Raw genomic sequence first — 26,334 nt, forward strand, 5'->3', positions numbered from 1 at the left:
CCTCATCCATCTCTGTCTGCTCCACACCAGCCTCACCCACCTCCCCCTGCTCCACACCAGCCTCACCCACCTCCCCCTGCTCCACACCAGCCTCACCCACCTCCCCCTGCTCCACACCAGCCTCACCCACCTCCCCCTGCTCCACACCAGCCTCACCCACCTCCCCCTGCTCCACACCAGTCTCACCCACCTCCCCCTGCTCCACACCAGCCTCACCCACCTCCCCCTGCTCCACACCAGCCTCACCCACCTCCCCCTGCTCCACACCAGCCTCACCCACCTCCCCCTGCTCCACACCAGTCTCACCCACCTCCCCCTGCTCCACACCAGCCTCACCCACCTCCCCCTGCTCCACACCAGCCTCACCCACCTCCCCCTGCTCCACACCAGTCTCACCCACCTCCCCCTGCTCCACACCAGCCTCACCCACCTCCCCCTGCTCCACACCAGTCTCACCCACCTCCCCCTGCTCCACACCAGCCTCACCCACCTCTCCCTGCTCCACACCAGCCTCACCCACCTCCCCCTGCTCCACACCAGTCTCACCCACCTCCCCCTGCTCCACACCAGTCTCACCCACCTCCCCCTGCTCCACACCAGCCTCACCCACCTCCCCCTGCTCCACACCAGCCTCACCCACCTCCCCCTGCTCCACACCAGTCTCACCCACCTCCCCCTGCTCCACACCAGCCTCACCCACCTCCCCCTGCTCCACACCAGCCTCACCCACCTCCCCCTGCTCCACACCAGCCTCACCCACCTCTCCCTGCTCCACACCAGCCTCACCCACCTCCCCCTGCTCCACACCAGTCTCACCCACCTCCCCCTGCTCCACACCAGTCTCACCCACCTCCCCCTGCTCCACACCAGCCTCACCCACCTCCCCCTGCTCCACACCAGCCTCACCCACCTCCCCCTGCTCCACACCAGCCTCACCCACCTCCCCCTGCTCCACACCAGCCTCACCCACCTCCCCCTGCTCCACACCAGCCTCACCCACCTCCCCCTGCTCCACACCAGCCTCACCCACCTCCCCCTGCTCCACACCAGCCTCACCCACCTCCCCCTGCTCCACAGACACGTCAGGAGAAGTGCCAGAGCTTAATCTTCCGTCTTCGTCCGTCCAGTACCGGCTGTCCACGGCCCCGCCCACCTCCTCCTGCGGGAAGCCCTGCACCGATGACCAGGCCAAGATCCTGGTGAGTCGTCTGCTTCCTCCACTGTGTCTCATGGCTGCCACGGCGGCCATTTTGGTTCATTTTAGTTCTTCCTTGCCACGTCTACAAGACTGACTATATGAGGATATGATGATTGAGGAAGATTAAGCCACCTCTTGAAAGGGTTAAAGGAATTTTACGACCATAGATCACATTCCCACCAAAGCAATCTACCACTTACGGGCTATTCATGCCCGTGCCACCTGTTGAGTGGCTTAATGTTCATCAATCAATCAATTTCAAATAGTCATTCTTTATCTGAAGATGTTCCAGAGAGGAGCGAAACGTTGTAGCCAATAACTCCATCAATAATTATTAAAGATTCTTTACCATCAATTTGGGTAACTTAACCGCTCTCAATACTGATATTAAGAACACAGAAGCACAGGAAGTTGACACTATAAGATCCACAACACCACCAATGTGGTCACAGTTAACAACAGTTAACTAATATATATATATATATATATATATATATATATATATATATATATATATATATATATATATCCCAGGAAGCAGCAGTGAGAATGCTTTTGCATTGTCAGTGGGGCTTCCACTGTGTGTATGTGGCGTGAGTAGTGTTAAGAGCACAAGTAACATTAGCTGTGTGGTGTTGAGCAGCTGCAGGAGGCGTGTTGCTGGCGGTGTGAGGACTGTCAGCCCCACCAGTACCTCAACAGGTCCACTCACCTCTGTCACGACTGTGGCGACTGTCAGCGGCCTGACAGAGACGCCTGTGTCGACAAGGACGAGAAGTTCATCGACTACAAGAACCGCTGGGCCATCACCTCCCTCGCCTTCGCCAGTCTGGGTAGGTCCTCCTGCCTCTCTCTCTCTCTCTACCTCTCTCGCTCTCTCTCTACCTCTCTCTCTCTCCCCTCTCTCTCTCTCTACCTCTCTCTCTCTCTACCTCTCTCTCTCTTTCTCTCCATCCTCTCTCTCTCTCTCTCTCTCTCTCTCTCTCATTCCTATTTTAGCCCTAACTAGTTCATGTAGCTAATATTATAATCTGTTTTGGGTATTTACACTTCCTGGTCTCGAACCCTCACCCACACTGACGCCTGCTGCGCCTCCCACAGGTATCTTCAGCACCGTGCTCATGGGAGTGATCTTCTGGGTGCACCTGGACACGCCGGTGATCAAGGCAGCCTCCAGGGAGCTCTCCTACATCCTGCTGGGGGGCATCTTCCTCTCCTTCGTCATGAGCTTCGTCATCGTGGCGCCGCCCTCCTACGTCACCTGCGGCCTCACCCGCTTCTTCCTGGGCTTCTCCTACACCGTGTGCTACGCCGCCATCCTCACCAAGACCAACCGCATCTCCAGGATCTTCAACAAGAGTCCTACTAAGTCCCACAAGGTACGGGGGCGCTCTGTCATGTTCTTGTGGAGGGCAGGTGTAGATGGTCAGGCTACCTCCCCTGGTCTGGTACACCTCTCCCAGGCCAGGTACACCTCCCCCAGGCCAGGTATACACCTCCCAGACCAGGTACACCTCCCCCAGGCCAGATACACACCACCCCAGGCCAGGTACACCTCCCCCAGGCCAGATACACACCACCCCAGGCCAGGTACATCTCCCCCAGGCCAGGTACACCTCCCCTAGACCAGGTACACCTCCCCCAGGCCAGATACACACCACCCCAGGCCAGGTACACCTCCCCCAGGCCAGGTACACCTCCCCCCCAGGCCAGGTACACCTCCCCCAGGCCAGATACACACCACCCCAGGCCAGGTACACCTCCCCAAGCCAGATACACACCACCCCAGGCCAGGTACACCTCCCCCAGGCCAGATACACACCACCCCAGGCCAGGTACACCTCCCCCAGGCCAGATACACACCACCCCAGGCCAGGTACACCTCCCCCAGGCCAGGTACACCTCCCCCAGGCCAGGTACACCTCCCCCCAGGCCAGGTACACCTCCCCCCCAGGCCAGGTACACCTCCCCCTCAGGCCAGGTACATCTCCCCCAGGCCAGGTACACCTCCCCCAGACCAGGTACACCTCCCCCAGGCCAGGTACACCTCCCCCCAGGCCAGGTACACCTCCCCCCCAGGCCAGGTACACCTCCCCCTCAGGCCAGGTACACTTCCCCCAGACCAGATACACACCACCCCAGGCCAGGTATACACCTCTCCCAGGCCAGATACACACCACCCCAGACCTGGTACACCTCCTCCAGGCCAGATACACACCACCCCCAGGCCAGGTATACACCTCTCCCAGGCCAGATACACACACCCCAGACCAGATACACACCACCCCAGGCCAGATATACACCTCCCCCAGACCAGATACACACCACCCCAGGCCAGGTATACACCTCTCCCAGGCCAGATACACACACCCCAGACCAGATACACACCACCCCAGGCCAGGTACACCTCCCCCAGACCAGATACACACCACCCCAGGCCAGGTATACACCTCTCCCAGGCCAGATACACACACCCCAGGCCAGATACACACCACCCCAGGCCAGGTACACCTCCCCCAGGCCAGATACACACACCCCAGGCCAGGTATACACCTCTCCCAGGCCAGATACACACACCCCAGGCCAGGTATACACCACCCCAGGCCAGGTACACACCACCCCAGGCCAGGTATACACCTCTCCCAGGCCAGATACACACACCCTAGACCAGATACACACCACCCCAGGCCAGGTATACTTCCCCCAGACCAGATACACACCACCCCAGACCAGATACACACACCCCAGGCCAGGTATACCTACCCCAGGCCAGGTACACCTACTCATGACTGTAACTACCCCCTAACAGGCGATATACACGTCTCCACGGTCGCAAGTGGTGATCGTAACGATGCTGGTGAGCGTAGAGGTGGCCATCAACGTGGCGTGGATGGTGTACAACACCCCGAACACCGAACACCTGTGCGCCAGGACCTCCCAGTACCGCGTCAGGATCTGCGGGGGGCTCGACGACTACTCCTACGTGGTGGGCCTCGTCTACCCTCTCATCCTGGTGCTCTTCTGCACCATTTACGCCATCAAGACCAGGAAGGTGGGTACTTGCCGGAGGGTACTTCCCTCTCGTGTCAGTATGTCCTCTTTGCGGTCAGGTAGCTATGGTACTTCACCTGGTACCAGTCTACCGTCAGACAGGTTCTAGTCTGGTTATATTATATATTATATATATCTAGTCTGTGTTATATTATGCATGAATACCACCGTTGGTTCGTTAGGTACTGCCCTGGTTCTAGACTCCAGGGGCTAGATTCACGAAGAAGTTACGCAAGCACTTACGAACCTGTACATCTTTCCTCAATCTTTGGCGGCTTTGTTTACAATTATTAAACAGTTTAGGAGCTCCGAAGCACCAGGAGGCTGTTTATAACAATAACAACAGTTGATTGGCAAGTTTTCATGCTTGTAAACTGTTTAATAAATGTAACCAAAGCCGTCAAATATTGAGGAAAGATGTACAGGTTCGTAAGTACTTGCGTAACTGCTTCGTGAATCTGGCCCCAGGTAGCTACCGCCATGGCTTGATTACAGGCACCTACATGACGCACCGCCATCATATTCTACAATGATGGCTGTCCTGCTCATTATGTATCACCTGTCTTCACAACACGAAGTCATCATACGTGTGTGTGTCATCATGTAATTCCCTGTCAGTTGACGTCTCTGTCTCTCTCTCGCCAGTGTCCAGGCGGCTTTAACGAGGCTCGCTACATCGCCTTCACAAACTACACCACCTGCCTCATCTGGCTGGTGTTCGTCCCTCTCTACCTCTCTACCGGCGCCACAGATGACATCCGGATTGTCACCCTGGCCCTCTCTCTCTCCCTAGGGTGAGTAAAAGCAGTTCTCCCTGCCACGCTAGTCGCCACACTAGCTAGAGTATGCCTAACTCACGTCTAGCCAAATCACATACACATAACGTATGTGATCTAACATGATCTATCCTATACACTGGATCCCTTCGACATACCAGAATTCCCGTCCGCCTAGCCACTCATCTTTTCGTGTTCTCTCCTGGACAGCGGGTTTGTTCAACTTGGGTGCCTGTTCTTCCCCAAGGTGTACATCGTGCTGTTCAAGCCTGAGAAGAACACGCGGGACGCCGTCATGAGCATCTCCAGGACCTCCTACAATAACAATAACAACAACAGGGACTCGTCTTACAGGGCGTCGGGGCGCTTCCCGGACGACGCCGCCTCTACGCCGCCGCACCCGATCTTCTTCGTCAATGGTAAGTCGTCCTCGGCGGTCACTTACCGCTCCACGAAGTCCCCCTCATGACTTCCTTGGAGTCAGGTATGTGTCAAGTGCTCCCTGGAGTCAGGTATGTGTCAAGTGCTCCCTGGAGTCAGGTATGAGTCAAGTGCTCCCTGGAGTCAGGTATGAATCAAGTGCTCCCTGGAGTCAGGTATGAATCAAGTGCTCCCTGGAGTCATGTATGAGTCAAGTGCTCCCTGGAGTCAGGTATGAGTCCAGTGCTCCCTGGAGTCAGGTATGAGTCAAGTGCCCTTCCCAGGCAGGTGCTCCCTGCAGTGATGTACGTATGAGTCATGTGCTCCCTGGAGTCAGGTATGAGTCCAGTGCTCCCTGGAGTCAGGTATGAGTCAAGTGCTCCCTGGAGTCAGGTATGAGTCAAGTGCTCCCTGGAGTCAGGTATGAGTCAAGTGCTCCCTGGAGTCAGGTATGAGTCAAGTGCCCTTCCCAGGCAGGTGCTCCCTGCAGTGATGTACGTATGAGTCATGTGCTCCCTGGAGTCAGGTATGAGTCATGTGCTCCCTGGAGTCAGGTATGAGTCATGTGCTCCCTGGAGTCAGGTATGAGTCATGTGCTCCCTGGAGTCAGGTATGAGTCATGTGCTCCCTGGAGTCAGGTATGAGTCATGTGCTCCCTGGAGTCAGGTATGAGTCATGTGCTCCCTGGAGTCAGGTATGAGTCATGTGCTCCCTGGAGTCAGGTATGAGTCATGTGCTCCCTGGAGTCAGGTATGAGTCATGTGCTCCCTGGAGTCAGGTATGAGTCATGTGCTCCCTGGAGTCAGGTATGAATCAAGTGCTCCCTGGAGTCAGGTATGAATCAAGTGCTCCCTGGAGTCAGGTATGAATCAAGTGCTCCCTGGAGTCAGGTATGAATCAAGTGCCCTTCCCAGGCAGGTGCTCCCTGAAGTTAGTTCTGGTAAAATTACATCCAAGTTAAGTTTTCGAATTCAGTAAGTTCCCAGGTTAGGTTTGGTGTTAAGGGTTTAATAACTCTCTAGAGGTTGATAGGCATCACCACCATTTTCTGTTTAGGGTCCTCTGGTAGGTTAGGATAAGGGCACTTTAGCACGACAATTTCTTGACGTTGGGAAACACTGACAGGACGAACTGGATCAACATACAAGTATACTTTGGCTCAGGACTATAGTAAACTAAGTATATATATATAAACCTTTCGGTATACCTCTATCATGGTGATCACCAGGACTCTATATTCCCACTTAGCTTGCGTCAATATTTTAAAAACAATACACCTATATGCTGAATAACAAAATTATTTAAGATATACCTCCTTCTATTAATGTGGTTTTCTTTTGAAGTAAATGAGAGAAAACTTTAAAGAGGGGTAACTAAAGGAAAAACATATATATAGTTTAAACATGTTTTATCGAAGAATAATTTTAGCATTGATGACAGTCACAGCTTTATCTTGTGTTACGTTATACGCTAAGAAACGTGCGTAGACAAAAAGCTAAATATGGTAAACCAATGTTGATTTAAGAGCAACCCTCTCACCCAAATGTGTTCCATCACCTCTGCAGGAGGCAAGCCACAGGAGGAGGCGCTACAGAAGGCCCGGGCGTCACAACACCTCGACCAAGACGCCCCTGGACGCGTCAACCACCTCTACATAGCTGCCCACTCCAACCCTGCCACAGGCACCACCCACCCTACCACAACCACCACCCACCTCCCCACCACAACCACCACCCACGTCCCTACCACAACCACCGCTCAACTCCTCACCAGACCCACCCACTACCCTACCAAAGTGGCCCACCACACTGCTCTCTAAACCGAGGTCCTGTGCCACAGTCAAGGGAACATTACGCGCACAGGATGAACAACCCAGCGGGTTTTCTTCCTATTGGGGAGTGTTGTACATGCTGCTATGGCGGTGTGTCCACTCACAGGATGAGTGGCGCTGCCCAATACTGTCACTATGGTGGTGTGTCCACTCACAGGATGAGTGGCGCTGCCCAATACTGTCACTATGGCGGTGTGTCCACTCACAGGATGAGTGGCGCTGCCCAATACTGTCACTATGGCGGTGTGTCCACTCACAGGATGAGTGGCGCTGCTCAATACTGTCACTATGGTGGTGTGTCCACTCACAGGACGAGTGGCGCTGCCCAATACTGTCACTATGGCGGTGTGTCCACTCACAGGATGAGTGACGCTGCTCAATACTGTCACTATGGCGGTGTATCCACTCACAGGATGAGTGGCGCTGCTCAATACCGTCACTATGGCGGTGTGTCCACTCACAGGATGAGTGGCGCTGCTCAATACCGTCACTATGGCGGTGTGTCCACTCACAGGATGAGTGGCGCTGCCCAATACTGTCACTATGGTGGTGTGTCCACTCACAGGATGAGTGGCGCTGCCCAATACTGTAACTATGGTGGTGTGTCCACTCACAGGACGAGTGGCGCTGCCCAATACACTCGCCCCTCGGGGCAAAATTTTAAGTTCCTCCCTGCTAGTGACCTCAGACCTTGGGAAAGTGACGATGGATCTACGGAACAAAGGATCAAATTCTATTCTGAACAAAACTTGTTTAACAGCTGGAGCAACAGCTGGAGCAACAGCTGGAGCAACAGCTGGAGCAACAGCTGGAGCAACAGCTGGAGCAACAGCTGGAGCAACAGCTGGAGCAACAGCTGGAGCAACAGCTGGAGCAACAGCTGGAGCAACAGCTGGTCCCACAGTTCCAGAATAAAAATTCAATTGGAGATCACGTGTAAATTACGTATATATATGTAAATTTATACATATATACGTATATGTAAATTTATACATATATACGTATATGTAAATAAATACATATATACGTATATGTAAATTTTTCGTAGTATAGAGATTATGAGTACCATTAACACTATTAATATTGGTGCTATTATTTATATTCATCTACATCATCAAATCATCACCACAACAGCCCCATCAATTCTTCACTCTTACGATTCATCACATATATATAATATGTGAATAGTCGCAAATATCATTTCTATTCAACAACAAATATATTGTTAGCACTCCAGTAAGTGCCAAGTGCCATTATTGAAGTGGCCAAGACAGTGTTATGAGGCATCATCTTACAAGTGGCACAGTCTTCAAACTGTGTCTAGACTGTAGCACAGTTGTCGAAGACTGTTAACTGCGCCGCCCGTGTCAGGCGTGGGCGTCCTCAAAGGTTAAACTGTCACGGGCGTGTCATGCTGGCACGTACGTACGGGCGTGTCATGCTGGCATGTGCGGGCGTGTCATGCTGGCATATGCGGGCGTGTCATGCTGGCATATGCGGGCGTGTCATGCTGGCACGTGCGGGCGTGTCATGCTGGCACGTGCGGGCGTGTCATGCTGGCATGCGCATGTCTCTTAACTAATGTACGAAACGTATTATATAACACCGGCCTCTGAACCGGTGTGTATAAAAGGACGTATATATAACCACAATTACTAGTCACGAGATTAAGTATTTTTACTAGTATGGATTGTGTTCAAATGATATTATTACTAGTGCTCTTATATTACTTTAAGGACTATTATCAATATTATTATTATTACACGAGAGAGTAATCACACTAACGTGACTGTACCAGAAAATCCGTAGGAGCCGTGATGTGGGTTCGAACCTATGTTGTAGGTGTTCCTAAGCACATGCTTCTAACCACTACACCACGACATGGATTGCAACCTGCAATTCTACTGAATACACGAAGGGTTTCTTGAGGCTTCTACTGTAGTCAGAACAGAGGCCAGAAGTCTGTTCTGGCTTCAGTACAAGCCTCAGGAAACCCCTCGTCTGTTCAGTAGAACTCCAGGTTCCAATCCTTATCCCATGTCGTAGAAGCGTGTGCTTAGGAACACCTACAACATAGCTTCGAACCCACATTACGGCTCCTGCGGATTTTCTCATTATTATTTTTGTTATTATATTCATAAATATTATTTAAATATTATCTAAAGTGGTGACAATCGCTTGAGACTTACGAGTAATTTTAAAGTACTAAAATGACTGTATTTAGAACTGTTGTCGTGCCAAACGCGAACATTCACGGGTCTATTGTTCTAATACTTGTTCCAAATGGCCAGGTACTAGAGTAATCAAGTCCTTAATGTGTGTTCCACATACCCAGGTGCCAGTGTACAATGTCTTAATGTGTTCCATATATTCACGTACCGGTATAGAGAGTGCCTTTCTATTTTTAAAATATAAATGTACTAGTGCCAGAATATATATATATATATATATATATATATATATATATATATATATATATATATATATATATATGTCGTACCTAGTAGCCAGAATGCACTTCTCGGCCTACTATGCAAGGCCCGATTTGCCTAATAAGCCAAGTTTTACTGAAGTAAAATATTTTCTCTAATTTTTTTCTTAAGAAATGATAAAGCTACCCATTTCTTTATGTATGAGGTCAATTTTTTTTTATTGGAGTTAAAATTAACGTAGATATATGACCGAACCTAACCAACCCTACCTAACCTAACCTAACCTATCTTCATAGGTTAGGTTTGGTTAGGTAGCCGAAAAAGTTCGGTTAGGTTAGGTTAGGTAGGTTAGGTAGTCGAAAAACAATTAATTCATGAAAACTTGGCTTATTAGGCAAATTTGGCCTTGCATAGTAGGCTGAGAGGTGCGTTCTGGCTATTAGGTACGACATATATATATATATATATATATATATATATATATATATATATATATATATATATATATATATATATATATATATATATATATATATATGTCGTACCTAGTTGCCAGAACTCACTTTTTGGCCTACTATTCAAGGCCCGATTTGCCTAATAAGCCAAGTTTTCATGAATTAATATATTTTTTCTAATTTTTTTCTTATGAAATGATAAAGCTACCCATTTCATTATGTATGAGGTCAATTTTTTTTTATTGGAGTTAAAATTAACGTAGATATATGACCGAACCTAACCAACCCTACCTAACCTAACCTAACCTATCTTCATAGGTTAGGTTTGGTTAGGTAGCCGAAAAAGTTCGGTTAGGTTAGGTTAGGTAGGTTAGGTAGTCGAAAAACAAATAATTCATGAAAACTTGGCTTATTAGGCAAATCGGGCCTTGCATAGTAGGCTGAGAAGTGCGTTCTGGCTACTAGGTACGACATATATATATATATATATATATATATATATATATATATATATATATATATCATTTGTGAGTGCCACATACAAGACCAGGGAGTGCCAGGTGCCTCTACCATTGTGCCAAATGTAATTACATTATTGTTATTATTGAAAAAATCAGTATAGGTGCCACAAGGAGGGTTCGAACCTACACACTAGGGGTACTCCGAAGGACACGGCACTGGTGCCACCTCTCATACAATTGTGTGGACCCATAGCCTCGGCGAAGAAAATAAATGGTATTTAAAAAAAGACCTTGTAGAATTTCCCCAAACATTTAAGTATATATATTAAGTTTATAATTATATAATATTTTGGTGTATATACAGTATAAATAAAATCTAGTTAGGTGTATAACACTTGTATCATACAATAATTATTTTTGTATTTTTATAATGTGTGAGAGAGAAATGTTTGCAACACTGCACACATTTTGATCAATTGTACAGTGTTGCAGGGTGTGAGATGCTTGCAACACTGCATGGTATGAGGGACAAGTTGTGAGATGACGACGTTGTATCAGTGTGAGTATTATGAGTACATGTGTGTATGTGTGTGTGTGTATGAGGCTCTGTGGGGGTTAATAATACTTGTATATACTGACCTTGTATCATATATTATAAGAGGGGGAGGGAGTGTGTATATGAGGCTGTAGGTGTATAACGCTGTATATACTGGTCATGTATAATGACACATAGCGTGTATATACAGCTCATGTATAATGACACATACATTGGTCGACCTTCTCACTGTGTCTGTGTGTCCATGTGTCAACTACTTGTACAATAAATAGCTAACGGACCATACATTTCATTCAACCAAAATTGCATATGTATAGTATACATGGTGATCATGGTATACATGGTATTCAAGGTATACATGGTACTAATAGTATTCATAGTATATCTGGAGCGTAGCTTCAGTCAGTACCAGTCAACAGTACCAGTCAACAGTACCGGTCAACAGTACCGGTCAACAGTACCAGTCAACAATACCAGTCAACAGTACCAGTCAACAGTACCAGTCAACTAGCCGCCAATCCAAGGGCCATTATTATTTTTGGAAAGAATAAAACAAAAAGATTCCCATAACTGAAGGTATATTAATAATTGTTAATAATAATTAATAACTTCGTCATGTAACCTAACTGTTACACTGGTGTGACAGGCGCCAGGTTAAGCATCACCTTGTGTGGCCAGTAACTGGATGGGGCCCCACGTTAAGAGCCTGGCCTTACGCAAGATGGGTACGGAGAGCGACACACACCTGTCAACAACACCCTCACACCCTCACACACCTGTCAACAACACCCACACCCTCACACACCTGCACATCTGACTACCACTTAACATAATAACGCGATCGCTTCATTGTTTCAAGCGTAGGAATTACATATATACTAGTAGTAGGCATCCTTCAGCCTCGGGGGACTATGGAGTTGAGCTCTAGTTGTCGGTCCAGGTGCAGCGACTTGGTACAGCTTGAGGCGAGGCAGGGGAGGGGGGGTAGCGGCCCAGTGGGGCGGCATGACCCCCCCCCCCACCGTCGGAAGCAATTCTTGGCGTCATGCTCACTAGTAGACTCGCTTTCTGCGTTGGTTCGACGCTGTGAGGCGAGGCTGCAGTGTCCTCTCCAGGGCAGGTCGATATGGAGAAGCTGTTACCCATGCAGCAGGTTTCCCCTCTCTTCACGTTGCTGAAATTTGCCAATTGAAAGGCAAACGCGAATACACTTGGTTATATATAATTATATATTATATATGAGAGAGTTTCAGCCGCCTGCACTGAGCCACGAGACTTTCTGGACTATATATGAGAGAGTTTCAGCCGCCTGCACTGAGCCACGAGACTTTCTGGACTATATATGAGAGAGTTTCAGCCGCCTGCACTGAGCCACGAGACTTTCTGGACTATATATGAGAGAGTTTCAGCCGCCTGCACTGAGCCACGAGACTTTCTGGACTATATATGAGAGAGTTTCAGCCGCCTGCACTGAGCCACGAGACTTTCTGGACTATATATGAGAGAGTTTCAGCCGCCTGCACTGAGCCACGAGACTTTCTGGACTATATATGAGAGAGTTTCAGCCGCCTGCACTGAGCCACGAGACTTTCTGGACTATATATGAGAGAGTTTCAGCCGCCTGCACTGAGCCACGAGACTTTCTGGACTATATATGAGAGAGTTTCAGCCGCCTGCACTGAGCCACGAGACTTTCTGGACTATATATGAGAGAGTTTCAGCCGCCTGCACTGAGCCACGAGACTTTCTGGACTATATATGAGAGAGTTTCAGCCGCCTGCACTGAGCCACGAGACTTTCTGGACTATATATGAGAGAGTTTCAGCCGCCTGCACTGAGCCACGAGACTTTCTGGACTATATATGAGAGAGTTTCAGCCGCCTGCACTGAGCCACGAGACTTTCTGGACTATATATGAGAGAGTTTCAGCCGCCTGCACTGAGCCACGAGACTTTCTGGACTATATATGAGAGAGTTTCAGCCGCCTGCACTGAGCCACGAGACTTTCTGGACTTTTCTTGATTTTATGTTTTTTAAAGACCAATACGACTGACGTTAAGTCACCTGTCTTTCATTATAATTCATTGTTCACATGATACCTGCAATTCATAAAATGTTCGGTCTAACGAATTTTCGGTCTAGCGAATTTTCGGTCTAGCGATTTTTCGGTCTAGCGAATTTTCGGTCTAGCGAATTTTCGGTCTTGCGAATTTTCGGAATAACGAATTTTCGGTCTAGCGAATTTTTGGTGTGGTAAGTTTTTCGGTCTGGTGAATTCTGTCTTGTAAATTTTAGGTCCAGAAACGATATAGTAGTTGGAGTATTGTATAGCCTCGCTCCTCGCTCCTTCCCGGGAATTAATAAGCGTCCAATTTTCGACGATTTTTTTCGCCAAAATAAAAACAAACAAACCTAAAGCTACTCACCTAAACTATCGAGGCTGGTATGTTGTTCAAGGAACCACACAAACTGAAAGCCTACATATTTCTCCTAAACCACATGAATGTCTGCGCCTATCTCTCTATTGCGTCCAAATTTATGATAAGGGTTCAAACACCTTTCATAGAATATCTGCGTGAAATTAACAATTGCAACCTGGACACCGGTCGGCCGAGCGGACAGCACACTAGACTTGTGATCCTGTGGTCCTGGGTTCGATCCCGGGCGCCGGAGAGAAACAATGGGCAGAGTTTCTTTAACCCATGCCCCTGTTACCTAGCAGTAAAATAGGTACCTGGGTGTTGGTCAGCTGTCACGGGCTGCTTCCTGGGGGTGGAGGCCTGGTCGAGGACCGGGCCGCGGGGACACTAAAGCCCCGAAATCATCTCAAGATAACCTCAAGATAACACCTGCAACTTTCCACTGACCCCCCCCCCTGGCGGATACCAGTACCAAGTGTAGCCGTTGTTGCTGGATAGTGGAATGACACAGATTGATTGATTGATAAAGATTAAGCCACCCAAGAGGTGGCACGGGCATGAATAGCCCGTAAGATCACATTCAGCCTTGGTGAACAGTATATATATGACTTGAGGCCAGGCTTGGTCATTATTTCTGGGCGATATCTATACAAAACAGTAGTAAAATAAATAAATAATGTACACGAGAAGAACTCAAGATAGAGAGTGTATCAGATGCTGAGCCAGAGACGTTTAGAAGACGTCCAGCATGAGATGCACAGAAGATGCTGAACCAGAGACGTACAGAGGCCCCAAGGAGGAAGCAGACGAGCGGGCTTCAGCCATTAAGTATGCTTAAGATGTCGGGAGATGAGGGCATAGTCCTCCTGGAGACGTCAGCGCCGAACTTGCAGTAGAAGACTTGTCGACACACCCCCAGTGGGTCCTTGATGTAGCACTCCCGACACGACGAGACGTCCAAGATGTTCTTCTCTGTTGGATAAGAACAAAGTTAAGCACTATTTTCTTAAGTCTCAAATTGTGGTCAAAAGCTTGGAGCGGGGGGGGGATATGATCACCACATACAAAATTCTCAGGGAAATTGACAGGGTAGACAAGGATGGATTATTTAACACGAGGTGGTAACAAAGAGCCAAAGCTCAAGCACAATTAGGTGAGTACAACTAGGTGAGCATATACACACACATACACACACACACACACACACACACACACACACACACACACACACACACACACACACACACACACACACATACACACACACACATACACACACACACACACACACACACACACGCACGCACACTCACACACACACGCACGCACACACACACACGCACGCACACACACACACACACACACACACACACACACACACACACACACACACACACACACACACGCACGCACACTCACACACACACACACGCACGCACACACACACACGCACGCACACACACACACACACACACACACACACACACACACACACACACACGCACGCACACTCACACACACACACACGCACGCACACACACACACACACACACACACACACACACACACACACACACACACACACACACAAACACACATTTACTCACCACTCTCCTGACGGAAGAAATTATTCTGGAGGTCGTCATTCCAAAGAGCTTCAGTGAGTTCGTGGAGAGACTGAGGCAGGACCAGGAGCAGCAGTCCGAGCACCCTCCTGAGGTGCAGGAGGCGACGCTCAAGGGTCACCAAGGGGCACTTGTCCTCCTCCAGGGGCGGGGCCTGCAGGATCTTGTGCACCATCTCCAAGTTGGCGAACCTTACGCGCTCCAGATAAGCTGTAGAGAAGGGAGCGGGACATGGGTAAGAGAATAGGGGGAAAGAGGTAAGATGGGGAAACCTCTTGCCCGAATGTAAGAATTCTTACGTGGAATTCTTACCAAGAATAACCCCTTCCCTCACCTCACTTAAAGATGCAGTCTGTCCTTCACTTAGTGTATTCTGAGGGGAAATAATGCCTAACAAACTCGTAATCCTCTACAAGAAAGTCACCAAAATATACAGTAGAAGAGAGGATGGGTAGACTGCATCTTCCTAGACCCTCAGAACGTCTTTGATCCTGTTCCTTACACATGTAGCGGGGGTATAGGACAGAACACCTGCAGTAACACAAGTCTATTGACTATTATTATTATTATTTAAAAAAGGGAAGGGAGTACCACCTCTAGCTGGAAGAAGGGGACCCTTAGCTTCGGAGGAAACCACACATAACGCATTAGAGGGAATGTTTGGGTCCCCTCCAATACTGTTTCTGTGTGCTTTTCTCCTACCATTATTATTATAATTATTATTATTATTCTAAAGCCACACATCGGTGATGTGTTCACGTGTACAGCCCAGAACTTTGCCAGGCCCAAAACTCAACTTGGAAAAGTTCAGAAGTTTGCAACAAGATTAGTGCCATTATTAAGGCGACTAAGCAACGAGGTTAAGAGAACTCAATCTCCAACGTCTAGAGGTGAGTGAATATGATCACTACATGCAAAATACTGAGGGGAAATAGACAAGTTGGACAAGGACAGCTTTATTGAGATAGAACAAGAACACATAAGTGGAAGATGGAAGAAAAAAATAACCCAAAAAAACAAAAAAAAGATATTTAAGATAAATACCTGTACCTGTGCAACTGTACCTGTGCAACTGTACCTGTGCAACTGTACCTGTGCAACTGTACCTGTGCAACTGTACCTGTGCAACTGTACCTGTGCAACTGTACCTGTGCAACTGTACCTGTGCAACTGTACCTGTGCAACTGTACCTGTGCAACTGTACCTGTGCAACTGTACCTGTGCAACTGTACCTGTGCAACTGTACCTGTGCAACTGTACCTGTGCAACTGTACCTGTGCAACTGTACCTGTGCAACTGTACCTGTGCAACTGTACCTGTGCAACTGTACCTGTGCAACTGTACCTGTGCAACTGTACCTGTGCAACTGTACCTGTGCAACTGTACCTGTGCAACTGTACCTGTGCAACTGTACCTGTGCAACTGTACCTGTGCAACTGTACCTGTGCAACTGTACCTGTGCAACTGTACCTGTGCAACTGTACCTGTGCAACTGGCCAACAACTGGCCAACAACTGATCAACAACTGATCAACAACTGGCCAACAACTGATCAACAACTGGTCAACAACTGGTCAACAGCTGATCAACAACTGGTCAACAACTGGCCAACAACTGGTCAACAACTGGTCAACAGCTGATCAACAACTGGTCAACAACTGGCCAACAACTGATCAACAACTGGTCAACAACTGGCCAACAACTGGTCAACAACTGGTCAACAACTGGCCAACAACTGGTCAACAACTGGTCAACAACTGGCCAACAACTGATCAACAACTGACCAACAACTGATCAACAACTGATCAACAACTGATCAACAACTGGTCAACAACTGATCAACAACTGGTCAACAACTGGTCAACAACTGGTCAACAACTGGCCAACAACTGGCCAACAACTGATCAACAACTGATCAACAACTGGCCAACAACTGATCAACAACTGGTCAACAACTGGTCAACAGCTGATCAACAACTGGTCAACAACTGGCCAACAACTGGTCAACAACTGGTCAACAGCTGATCAACAACTGGTCAACAACTGGCCAACAACTGATCAACAACTGGTCAACAACTGGCCAACAACTGGTCAACAACTGGTCAACAACTGGCCAACAACTGGTCAACAACTGGTCAACAACTGATCAACAACTGGCCAACAACTGGTCAACAACTGGTCAACAACTGGCCAACAACTGATCAACAATTGGTCAACAACTGGCCAACAACTGATCAACAACTGACCAACAACTGATCAACAACTGATCAACAACTGATCAACAACTGGTCAACAACTGATCAACAACTGATCAACAACTGATCAACAACTGGTCAACAACTGACCAACAACTGGTCAACAACTGATCAACAACTGGTCAACAACTGATCAACAACTGGTCAACAACTGATCAACAACTGATCAACAACTGATCAACAACTGGTCAACAACTGATCAACAACTGATCAACAACTGACCAACAACTGATCAACAACTGACCAACAACTGATCAACAACTGGTCAACAACTGATCAACAACTGATCAACAACTGGTCAACAACTGGTCAACAACTGGCCAACAACTGATCAACAACTGGCCAACAACTGGTCAACAACTGATCAACAACTGATCAACAACTGATCAACAACTGGTCAACAACTGGTCAACAACTGATCAACAACTGATCAACAACTGATCAACAACTGGCCAACAACTGGTCAACAACTGGTCAACAACTGATCAACAATTGGTCAACAACTGATCAACAACTGATCAACAACTGGCCAACAACTGATCAACAACTGATCAACAACTGGCCAACAACTGGTCAACAACTGATCAACAACTGGCCAACAACTGGTCAACAACTGGTCAACAACTGGTCAACAACTGATCAACAACTGATCAACAACTGGCCAACAACTGGTCAACAACTGGCCAACAACTGATCAACAACTGGCCAACAACTGATCAACAACTGGCCAACAACTGATCAACAACTGGTCAACAACTGATCAACAATTGGTCAACAACTGATCAACAACTGGTCAACAACTGATCAACAACTGGTCAACAACTGATCAACAATTGGTCAACAACTGATCAACAACTGATCAACAACTGATCAACAACTGGTCAACAACTGGTCAACAACTGATCAACAACTGGTCAACAACTGATCAACAACTGGCCAACAACTGATCAACAACTGGCCAACAACTGATCAACAACTGATCAACAACTGATCAACAACTGGTCAACAACTGATCAACAACTGGCCAACAACTGATCAACAACTGATCAACAACTGATCAACAACTGGTCAACAACTGATCAACAACTGGTCAACAACTGATCAACAACTGATCAACAACTGGTCAACAACTGATCAACAACTGATCAACAACTGATCAACAACTGGTCAACAACTGATCAACAACTGATCAACAACTGGTCAACAACTGATCAACAACTGGCCAACAACTGGTCAACAACTGATCAACAACTGATCAACAACTGGTCAACAACTGATCAACAACTGATCAACAACTGATCAACAACTGATCAACAACTGATTAACAACTGATCAACAACTGATCAACAACTGGCCAACAACTGATCAACAACTGATCAACAACTGGTCAACAACTGATCAACAACTGATCAACAACTGTCAACAACTGATCAACAACTGATCAACAACTGATCAAAGACAATGCAAGAAAACCCATTAACAAGATCAAGACATGGTTTCCCAGAGGTTATCTTGAGGTTATCTTGAGGTTATCTTGAGATGATTTCGGGGCTTTAGTGTCCCCGCGGCTCGGTCCTCGACCAGGCCTCCACCCCCAGGAAGCAGCCCGTGACAGCTGACTAACACCCCAGGTACCTATTTTACTGCTAGGTAACAGGGGCATAGGGTGAAAGAAACTCTGCCCATTGTTTCTCGCCGGCGCCTGGGATCGAACCCAGGACCACAGGATCACAAGTCCAGCGTCATTATTAGCATGGCCCTGTTAGACTAAGTACACACACACGACCCAGAGTGATCAGTGAGTACCACAAGCCGCTCAAGACAACCACACATGAGCTAAGACAACCCCCCCCCCCCACCTCTTGACTCCAAGATGGACTACTCACGTTTCTTGAGGATCTCTGTTATCTCCGGGTCGAAGAGGTCAGGAATCCTGGTCTCCATCACCATTAGGAGATCGATGCCCACCTCCGCTAGAGTGGTCATGGGCGTGTCCTGCTGCTCTCCCACGGTGGGTGACGTTGGCGTGGGCGTGGTGGGTGGTGATGCTAGCGTGGGCGTGGTGGGGAGTGATGCTAGCGTGGGCGTGGTGGGTGGTGATGCTAGCGTGGGCGTGGTGGGAGGTGATGTGGGCGTGGAGAGGTTGGGTGGTGTAGAGGGCAGGGTTAAAGGTGTCGAGGAAGCTAGTGTGAGAAGAGGTGGTAGTGTGGGTGGTGTGTGTGGGTGCTGTGTGGGCTGTGGCATGGGCGTGGGAGGTGGCGTGTCAGAGGTGAGTGTGGGGAGGGGTGGTTGTGTGGTGGGTTGTGGTGGTGTGGAAGGGGGTGGTGGTGATGTGGTAGCAGGTGGTGGCAGTGGTGGTGTGGTAGGTAGTGATTGTGTGGTAGGCGGTGGTGGTGTGGTAGGCAGTGGTTGTGTGGTAGGCGGTGGTGGTGTGGTAGGCAGTGGTTCTGTGGTAGGCGGTGGTGGTGTGGTAGGCAGTGGTTGTGTGGTAGGCGGTGGTGGTGTGGTAGGCAGTGGTTCTGTGGTAGGCGGTGGTGGTGTGGTAGGCAGTGGTTGTGTGGTAGGCGGTGGTGGTGTGGTAGGTAGTGGTGGTGGTGTGATAGGTAATGGTGACGTGGAAGGTGGCGGTGGTGGTGGTGGTGTGGTAGGTGGTAGGGGTGGTGTTGGTGGTAGTGTCGTAAGTTGTGGTGGTGGTGGTGTGGAAGGTGGTTGTGGTGGTTGTGGTGGTAGAGGTGTAGAAGAAATCATCAGTGCTGATACGGTGGCAGCAGCAGCAGCAGGTGACTGTAAGGTAGCCGAGACCATTGTGCTAGTGATTGCTATGCCAGACGCTACCTCTATCACATCCACGTCTGTGGTACCTGTAGCAGGAGGCAGCGTGCCAGGCGGCGTGGCAGGCGGCGTGGCAGGCGGCGTGGCAGGCGGCGTGGCAGGCGGCGTGGCAGGCGGCGTGGCAGGCGGCGTCATGGCATATATCCCCGCTGCCACAGCTGGTGCAGCTGTGGCAGCGCCTGTATGGACTTGTGGCGCCCTCTGTGGCACCTCTACTGTTGTCCAGCTAGCAGCTGCCTCCGTGAGTGTGGTGGTCAAGCTTTCACGCTCGTAGTCTGACTGTAGAGTACTCACGGGTGTCGTGAGGGAGGGTGTCGTGAGGGAGGGTGCTGTGAGGGAGGGTGTCGTGAGGGAGGGTGCTGTGAGGGAGGGTGGGGGGTGTGAGGGTGCTGTGAGGGAGGGAGGAGGGAGGGCAGCAGCAGGAGGAGGGTGGGGCATAGAGAAGAACAGTTTGGGCACAGACTCTACCAATGCCCTGCAGCTCTCAGTCTCCATCGACCTGTTCCCACTATCTGAAGAATTAAAGACAATTCTTCTGTAAAGGTCAATTCAGGACTTTAAAGATCAACTCATAACTTTTAACATTAAACTTGACAGCTAAAATTAAAGGTGTACGTACGTGTGTGAGTGAGTGAGTGAGTGAGTGAGTGAGTGAGTGAGTGAGTGTCTGTGTGTATTAATAATATTGTATATATAAATGGCAAACCTCCACTAATATAGCTCATAATCAGTCCATCATTCTGGGCTTGTGCAAGCATCTACTCAGATCTAGAGGTGTGCCCGAGCCGCTCAGTGGGATGAGGATCCCCACACAGTAAACACTGTCAACTCCCAAAGATTCACATACACTGAACACAAGCACAAAAGCACTGCTTTCAACTTAAGCACACGGCTTTGTCAACTGCCTGAAGGGACTGGCCGTAGAGTGAGCGCTCACACAAGTAACGGAAGCAACAAAGCAGAAATAGCACTACATAATGTGTCAAACATATTGATCAAAATGGAAGTGATGCTGACCTGGAGTGAGGTCGGTGAGGCGCGCAGGTGATGCCATGATGATGCCCGTCGCCACCTGAGGGAGGCTCAACACCGCCAGCACCAGCACCAGCAGGTTCTCCAGCACCTGAAGACGCCCCCTCGCCTGCCCGACCACTGTCGCCTCGCCACACATCACCGGCTACGAGACGAGCACACGAAGTCGAAGACGTCCGTGCACACAGGAGGTCGAAGTCGTCCACGGACACAGGAGATCGAAGTCGTCCGCGCACAATCTAAGTTTTCCAAGTTGTCAAAGTCGTGGATATATGCTTCAGTAAGAGCGAAACTTGGCGTGGCTTACCCTTGTGGGAGACAGGAAGCCCTTCAGGAATATCGAAGTCCCCCTTCCGTCAAGTACTCATCTTCCCCATCATGCAACCCACACTAGTTACCTAATTCCCGGGTGCCTATTTACTGCTAGGTGAAGAGAGGCATTAGGTGCAGGGAGACGTGTCGAAAGTCTCTATCCTGCTGGGAGAATCGAACCCTAGACTTTTGCATTCGCGAATTGACTCTGGTGCCCATACGCTGGTGAGCGGAACTTTGTATGACATAACATACAACTATATGTAACCTGGAGAAGCTAAGGTCTCTTGTGTAACAATCTTGCACAGTCTTGCACAACACACCACAGTTTTCCCCATTGTTGCGAAGACTTGAACGAGGTGAGACATTGAAGTATGGCGATGAGCATCCTTAAATAAGTTGCCATAACCTGGCGCCAGCTATGGAGGGAGAAACCCAAAGGGCCCCGAGCAGCTGCTTGGAACAGGAATATTTACTGTTCCCACTGTTGCTGAGGACATGAGGTACTCTGGATTACTGTGAGAGCGTACCTCGTCTGCGCCTGTTCAGCCCCCACTGGGTACTGCTGGTACCTCAACCACGTCTCCCGGTAACTACCCGAGGCTCCTCCAAGTGCTTCCGGTTCAAGGTTGGGGGGGGGGGGGGAGGGGCGGGGTGTCCTGGGAAGTCCAGGTCAAGTTAAACAACCTTTTATTGAGGCGTTGGTGTGGCTCCTAGCTACTGGCCTGGTCGTTAGTGTCACACACCTGACCTGGTCGGTGTCACACACCCGGCCTGGTCGGTGTCACACACCTGACCTGGTCGGTGGTGTCACACACCCGGCCTGGTCGGTGTCACACACCTGACCTGGTCGGTGGTGTCACACACCCGGCCTGGTCGGTGTCACACACCCGGCCTGGTCGTTAGTGTCACACACCTGACCTGGTCGGTGTCACACACCCGGCCTGGTCGGTGTCACACACCTGACCTGGTCGGTGGTGTCACACACCCGGCCTGGTCGGTGTCACACACCCGGCCTGGTCGTTAGTGTCACACACCTGACCTGGTCGGTGTCACACACCCGGCCTGGTCGGTGTCACACACCCGGCCTGGTCGGTGGTGTCACACACCCGGCCTGGTCGGTGGTGTCACACACCCGGCCTGGTCGGTGGTGTCACACACCCGGCCTGGTCGGTGGCGTCACACCCGGCCTGGTCGGTGTCACACACCCGGCCTGGTCGGTGGCGTCACACCCGGCCTGGTCGGTGTCACACACCCGGCCTGGTCGGTGTCACACACCCGGCCTGGTTGATGTCACACACCCGGCCTGGTCGGTGGTGTCACACACCTGGCCTGGTCGTTAGTGTCACACACCTGACCTGGTCGGTGTCACACACCTGGCCTGGTCGGTGTCACACACCTGGCCTGGTCGGTGTCACACACCTGGCCTGGTCGGTGTCACACACCCGGCCTGGTCGGTGTCACACACCCGGCCTGGTCGGTGTCACACACCCGGCCTGGTCGGTGTCACACACCCGGCCTGGTCGGTGTCACACACCCGGCCTGGTCGGTGTCACACACCCGGCCTGGTCGGTGTCACACACCCGGCCTGGTCGGTGTCACACACCTGGCCTGGTCGGTGTCACACACCCGGCCTGGTCGGTGTCACACACCTGGCCTGGTCGGTGTCACACACCCGGCCTGGTCGGTGTCACACACCCGGCCTGGTCGGTGTCACACACCCGGCCTGGTCGGTGTCACACACCTGGCCTGGTCGGTGTCACACACCCGGCCTGGTCGGTGTCACACACCCGGCCTGGTCGGTGTCACACACCCGGCCTGGTCGGTGTCACACACCCGGCCTGGTCGGTGTCACACGCCCGGCCTGGTCGGTGTCACACACCCGGCCTGGTCGGTGTCACACACCCGGCCTGGTCGGTGGTGTCACACACCCGGCCTTTGTTTTTGGTCACACACATTTACTTGCGTCTGACACCCAGCAATAACTAGCTACAAGGGAGCCAGGCGACTGTTGTGGGTTGCATCTCGAGGGGGAATAAGGTCAATCATTATCCTAAGGTGACCTAGATAAGCCTAACAGGCTTCATGTCCCCGGCAAAGGTGGAACCATTAACCCGGTGTCGCTGGTAACAATTATATAACACTGGTATATAACACACAATGAACAAGCACAGAACATACCTTAGAACGTGGCGCAGTTCTCACACTATCAGAAGCGTTTGGGGAGGTGAGAGAGCGCAGCATAGTGCGCGCGCGGGTTAGACATTTGACCCAGCGTCAGAGAGACGGAATGAGCGCAAGCTGAACACTGCGCAGTCGACGATTCCTGAACTGTCGTCGTTCCAGATTTAGCTACTCAGAACCAAGTGTCCATGTAGCACGGGCTATGGTGAGCCCGTAAGATACCTGGATACTACCGACAAGTTAAAGGGACGTGACACAAGAGGTGACTCAGGACATGGGAATAAGGAATAACTTCACCGCTGACAATAACTTCACCGTTCACTAAGTCAACTTTACGTGACACAAGGTAGAGGCGCTGGACTGTGTACCGTGTCACTAACGACAGCTTCACCGTTCACCAAGACAAGTAGAGTCACTGGACAGCACTGCACCTCCCACCACACTACGGTGAACCAAGTCAGCTGGGGTTTACGCAAGCGAGGGAGCTATCAATGAATTCTCAGTTTGTTGACAACGCGGGCCTCTCACAGTGGTCGGTTGCCAGCCAGTAATATAACTCAGATAACACCACTACACAAGGAACATTCAGGTAGGCCTACTGGCCTAAACGAGGTAGCTATTGTATACACCTAAATGTATTTACTTCATATACATGTCACTTTATTCCTAAAAGTATACAATGCATTCTCTTCGATAATGCTACTTGGCACATTATTCCACTTGTCTCACACATTATTGCCGAACAATTTCCTACCCATTTTCTAAATCTAAATTGGTCAAATTTGAATTCCCTATCGCGAGTATATAAACTACGATACAATGGCACTCACCGTCCAGTCTTGATACACAAGACTAAAAGAAAAAATAGTTTTAACAAAATATGTAATGAATAATGCAAGAGTTAATATGCAAATTACAGAGTAAATAATTTTTTTACCAACACTACACCGCCACATTATATTTGCAGAGTGTAATATATCTTATATTTCCCTGTGTAATATAAGCAAGACTTTTAAATAGACATATATGTATTATATGTTTATTATATTTAATAATAATAATATTATTATTGTTATCATTAATTGTGTAATTTTTATATAAATAGAGCACAAATTGTACATATACGTATATATATATATCTTTTTCACAAAAGCACTAATCACTTACAACGTTTCGGGCAGACTGATATAAAACAGTGAGACGGTAAATTATCTCTCAGACTTAAGAGTCTTTTATAACTATTTAATGACTTACATATTAAAATATTACACCAGTTCTGTATGACATAACTCAACAACACCTTTTTGACTAATTCTCAATAGTTTGTGTTAGTTTGATACTTCATACTAGAGGGATGCATCTTATTCAGGTCAGGTTTGGTTAGGCTATATTAGGTTAATATTAGATTAGGTTGGCTTAGCTTACACTAGATTAAGTTAGGGAATGCTAGTTATGTTATTAAGTTGGCCTAGTATTTTATTTTATATTCATGTAAATATAAGTAAACCAACTTGTGATGATGCATCATAGACTATTGTGGTATACTGGTTTACCCACAAGTTCAAAAAAACAGTTCAAAGTTTAAATACATAATTTAACAAAAGCCAATAAGTTCACGTGTTCAATTCCACTAAAAATCATTCTCTAGAATCAATATAAATGTGTTTGTAAAGAAACCAGATTAAAAGTAAAAAAAACTAAGTCAACAAAACTTTTTCTACCAATTCTTTTTGGGTATTGTGAGATGTTGACAAAAAGTTTAGGTTAGACTAGACTGTTTAGGTTAGCACTACTGGTTATAGTTACCAGTAGTGCTATACACCTTCCTATATCTAGTACCTTATATATATATATATATATATATATATATATATATATATATATATATATATATATATATATATATATATATATATATATATATATATATATATATAACACCACAACACAAGGAACAGATATATATATATATATATATATATATATATATATATATATATATATATATATATATATATATATATGTCGTACCTAATAGCCAGAACGCACTTCTCAGCCTACTATTCAAGGCCCGATTTGCCTAATAAGCCAAGTTTTCATGAATTAATGTTTTTTCGTCTACCTAACCTACCTAACCTAACCTAACCTAGCTTTTTTTGGCTACCTAACCTAACCTTACCTATAAATATAGGTTAGGTTAGGTTAGGTAGGGTTGGTTAGGTTCGGTCATATATCTACGTTAATTTTAACTCCAATAAAAAAAAATTGACCTCATACATAGAGAAAAGGGTTGCTTTATCATTTCATAAGAAAAACGTTTTAGTAAATATATTAATTCAGGAAAACTTGGCTTATTAGGCAAATTGGGCCTTGAATAGTAGGCTGAGAAGTGAGTTCTGGCTACTAGGTACGACATATATATATATATATATTATATATATATATAGCGGGTATTAGGAGACGTTAGGTTCTATATTTGTATGACAGCCTCTAAC

General features: G+C 48.4%; 2 protein-coding genes across 3 annotated transcripts in view; one reads left to right on the plus strand and one right to left on the minus strand.

Annotated features, from left to right (window-relative positions):
• LOC123772135 (metabotropic glutamate receptor 3) overlaps nt 1-11,460 on the plus strand; it is a 36,026-nt gene extending 24,566 nt beyond the window's left edge. For both annotated transcript variants that reach the window (XM_045765137.2, XM_045765135.2), the window contains exons 11-17: nt 1,078-1,199; nt 1,842-2,031; nt 2,300-2,577; nt 4,008-4,250; nt 4,895-5,043; nt 5,236-5,444; nt 7,011-11,460. In XM_045765137.2, the coding sequence (XP_045621093.2) occupies nt 1,078-1,199; nt 1,842-2,031; nt 2,300-2,577; nt 4,008-4,250; nt 4,895-5,043; nt 5,236-5,444; nt 7,011-7,264 (1,445 nt within the window). In that variant the 3' untranslated portion in view covers nt 7,265-11,460. The remainder of the gene's footprint in view (nt 1-1,077; nt 1,200-1,841; nt 2,032-2,299; nt 2,578-4,007; nt 4,251-4,894; nt 5,044-5,235; nt 5,445-7,010) is intronic.
• Nucleotides 11,461-11,741: 281 nt separating this feature from the next.
• Nucleotides 11,742-24,334, minus strand: LOC123772134 (WAS/WASL-interacting protein family member 3). Its single transcript, XM_045765134.2, has 5 exons — nt 23,837-24,334; nt 21,329-21,582; nt 19,366-20,823; nt 15,208-15,435; nt 11,742-14,572 (listed from the first exon to the last, which is right to left on the minus strand). The coding sequence occupies exons 2-5, from the start codon at nt 21,480-21,482 to the stop codon at nt 14,418-14,420; spliced, it is 1,995 nt and encodes a 664-aa protein (XP_045621090.2). The 5' UTR covers nt 21,483-21,582; nt 23,837-24,334; the 3' UTR covers nt 11,742-14,417.
• Between the last annotated feature and the right edge of the window lie 2,000 nt (nt 24,335-26,334).

The sequence above is a fragment of the Procambarus clarkii genome, chromosome 69 (genome assembly GCF_040958095.1).
Source record: "Procambarus clarkii isolate CNS0578487 chromosome 69, FALCON_Pclarkii_2.0, whole genome shotgun sequence".
NCBI classification, from domain to species: domain Eukaryota; kingdom Metazoa; phylum Arthropoda; class Malacostraca; order Decapoda; family Cambaridae; genus Procambarus; species Procambarus clarkii.

Excerpts from the sequence above, each read along its gene's own strand:
- LOC123772134 (XM_045765134.2), bottom strand. The coding sequence starts at position 21,482 with ATGTGTGGCGAGGCGACAGTGGTCGGGCAGGCGAGGGGGCGTCTTCAG. Across the intron at positions 15,436-19,365 it reads AACAGAGATCCTCAAGAAAC|CTTATCTGGAGCGCGTAAGG; the intron begins GTGAGTAGTCCA and ends CCTTCTCTACAG. Across the intron at positions 14,573-15,207 it reads TTTCTTCCGTCAGGAGAGTG|AGAAGAACATCTTGGACGTC; the intron begins GTGAGTAAATGT and ends CTTATCCAACAG.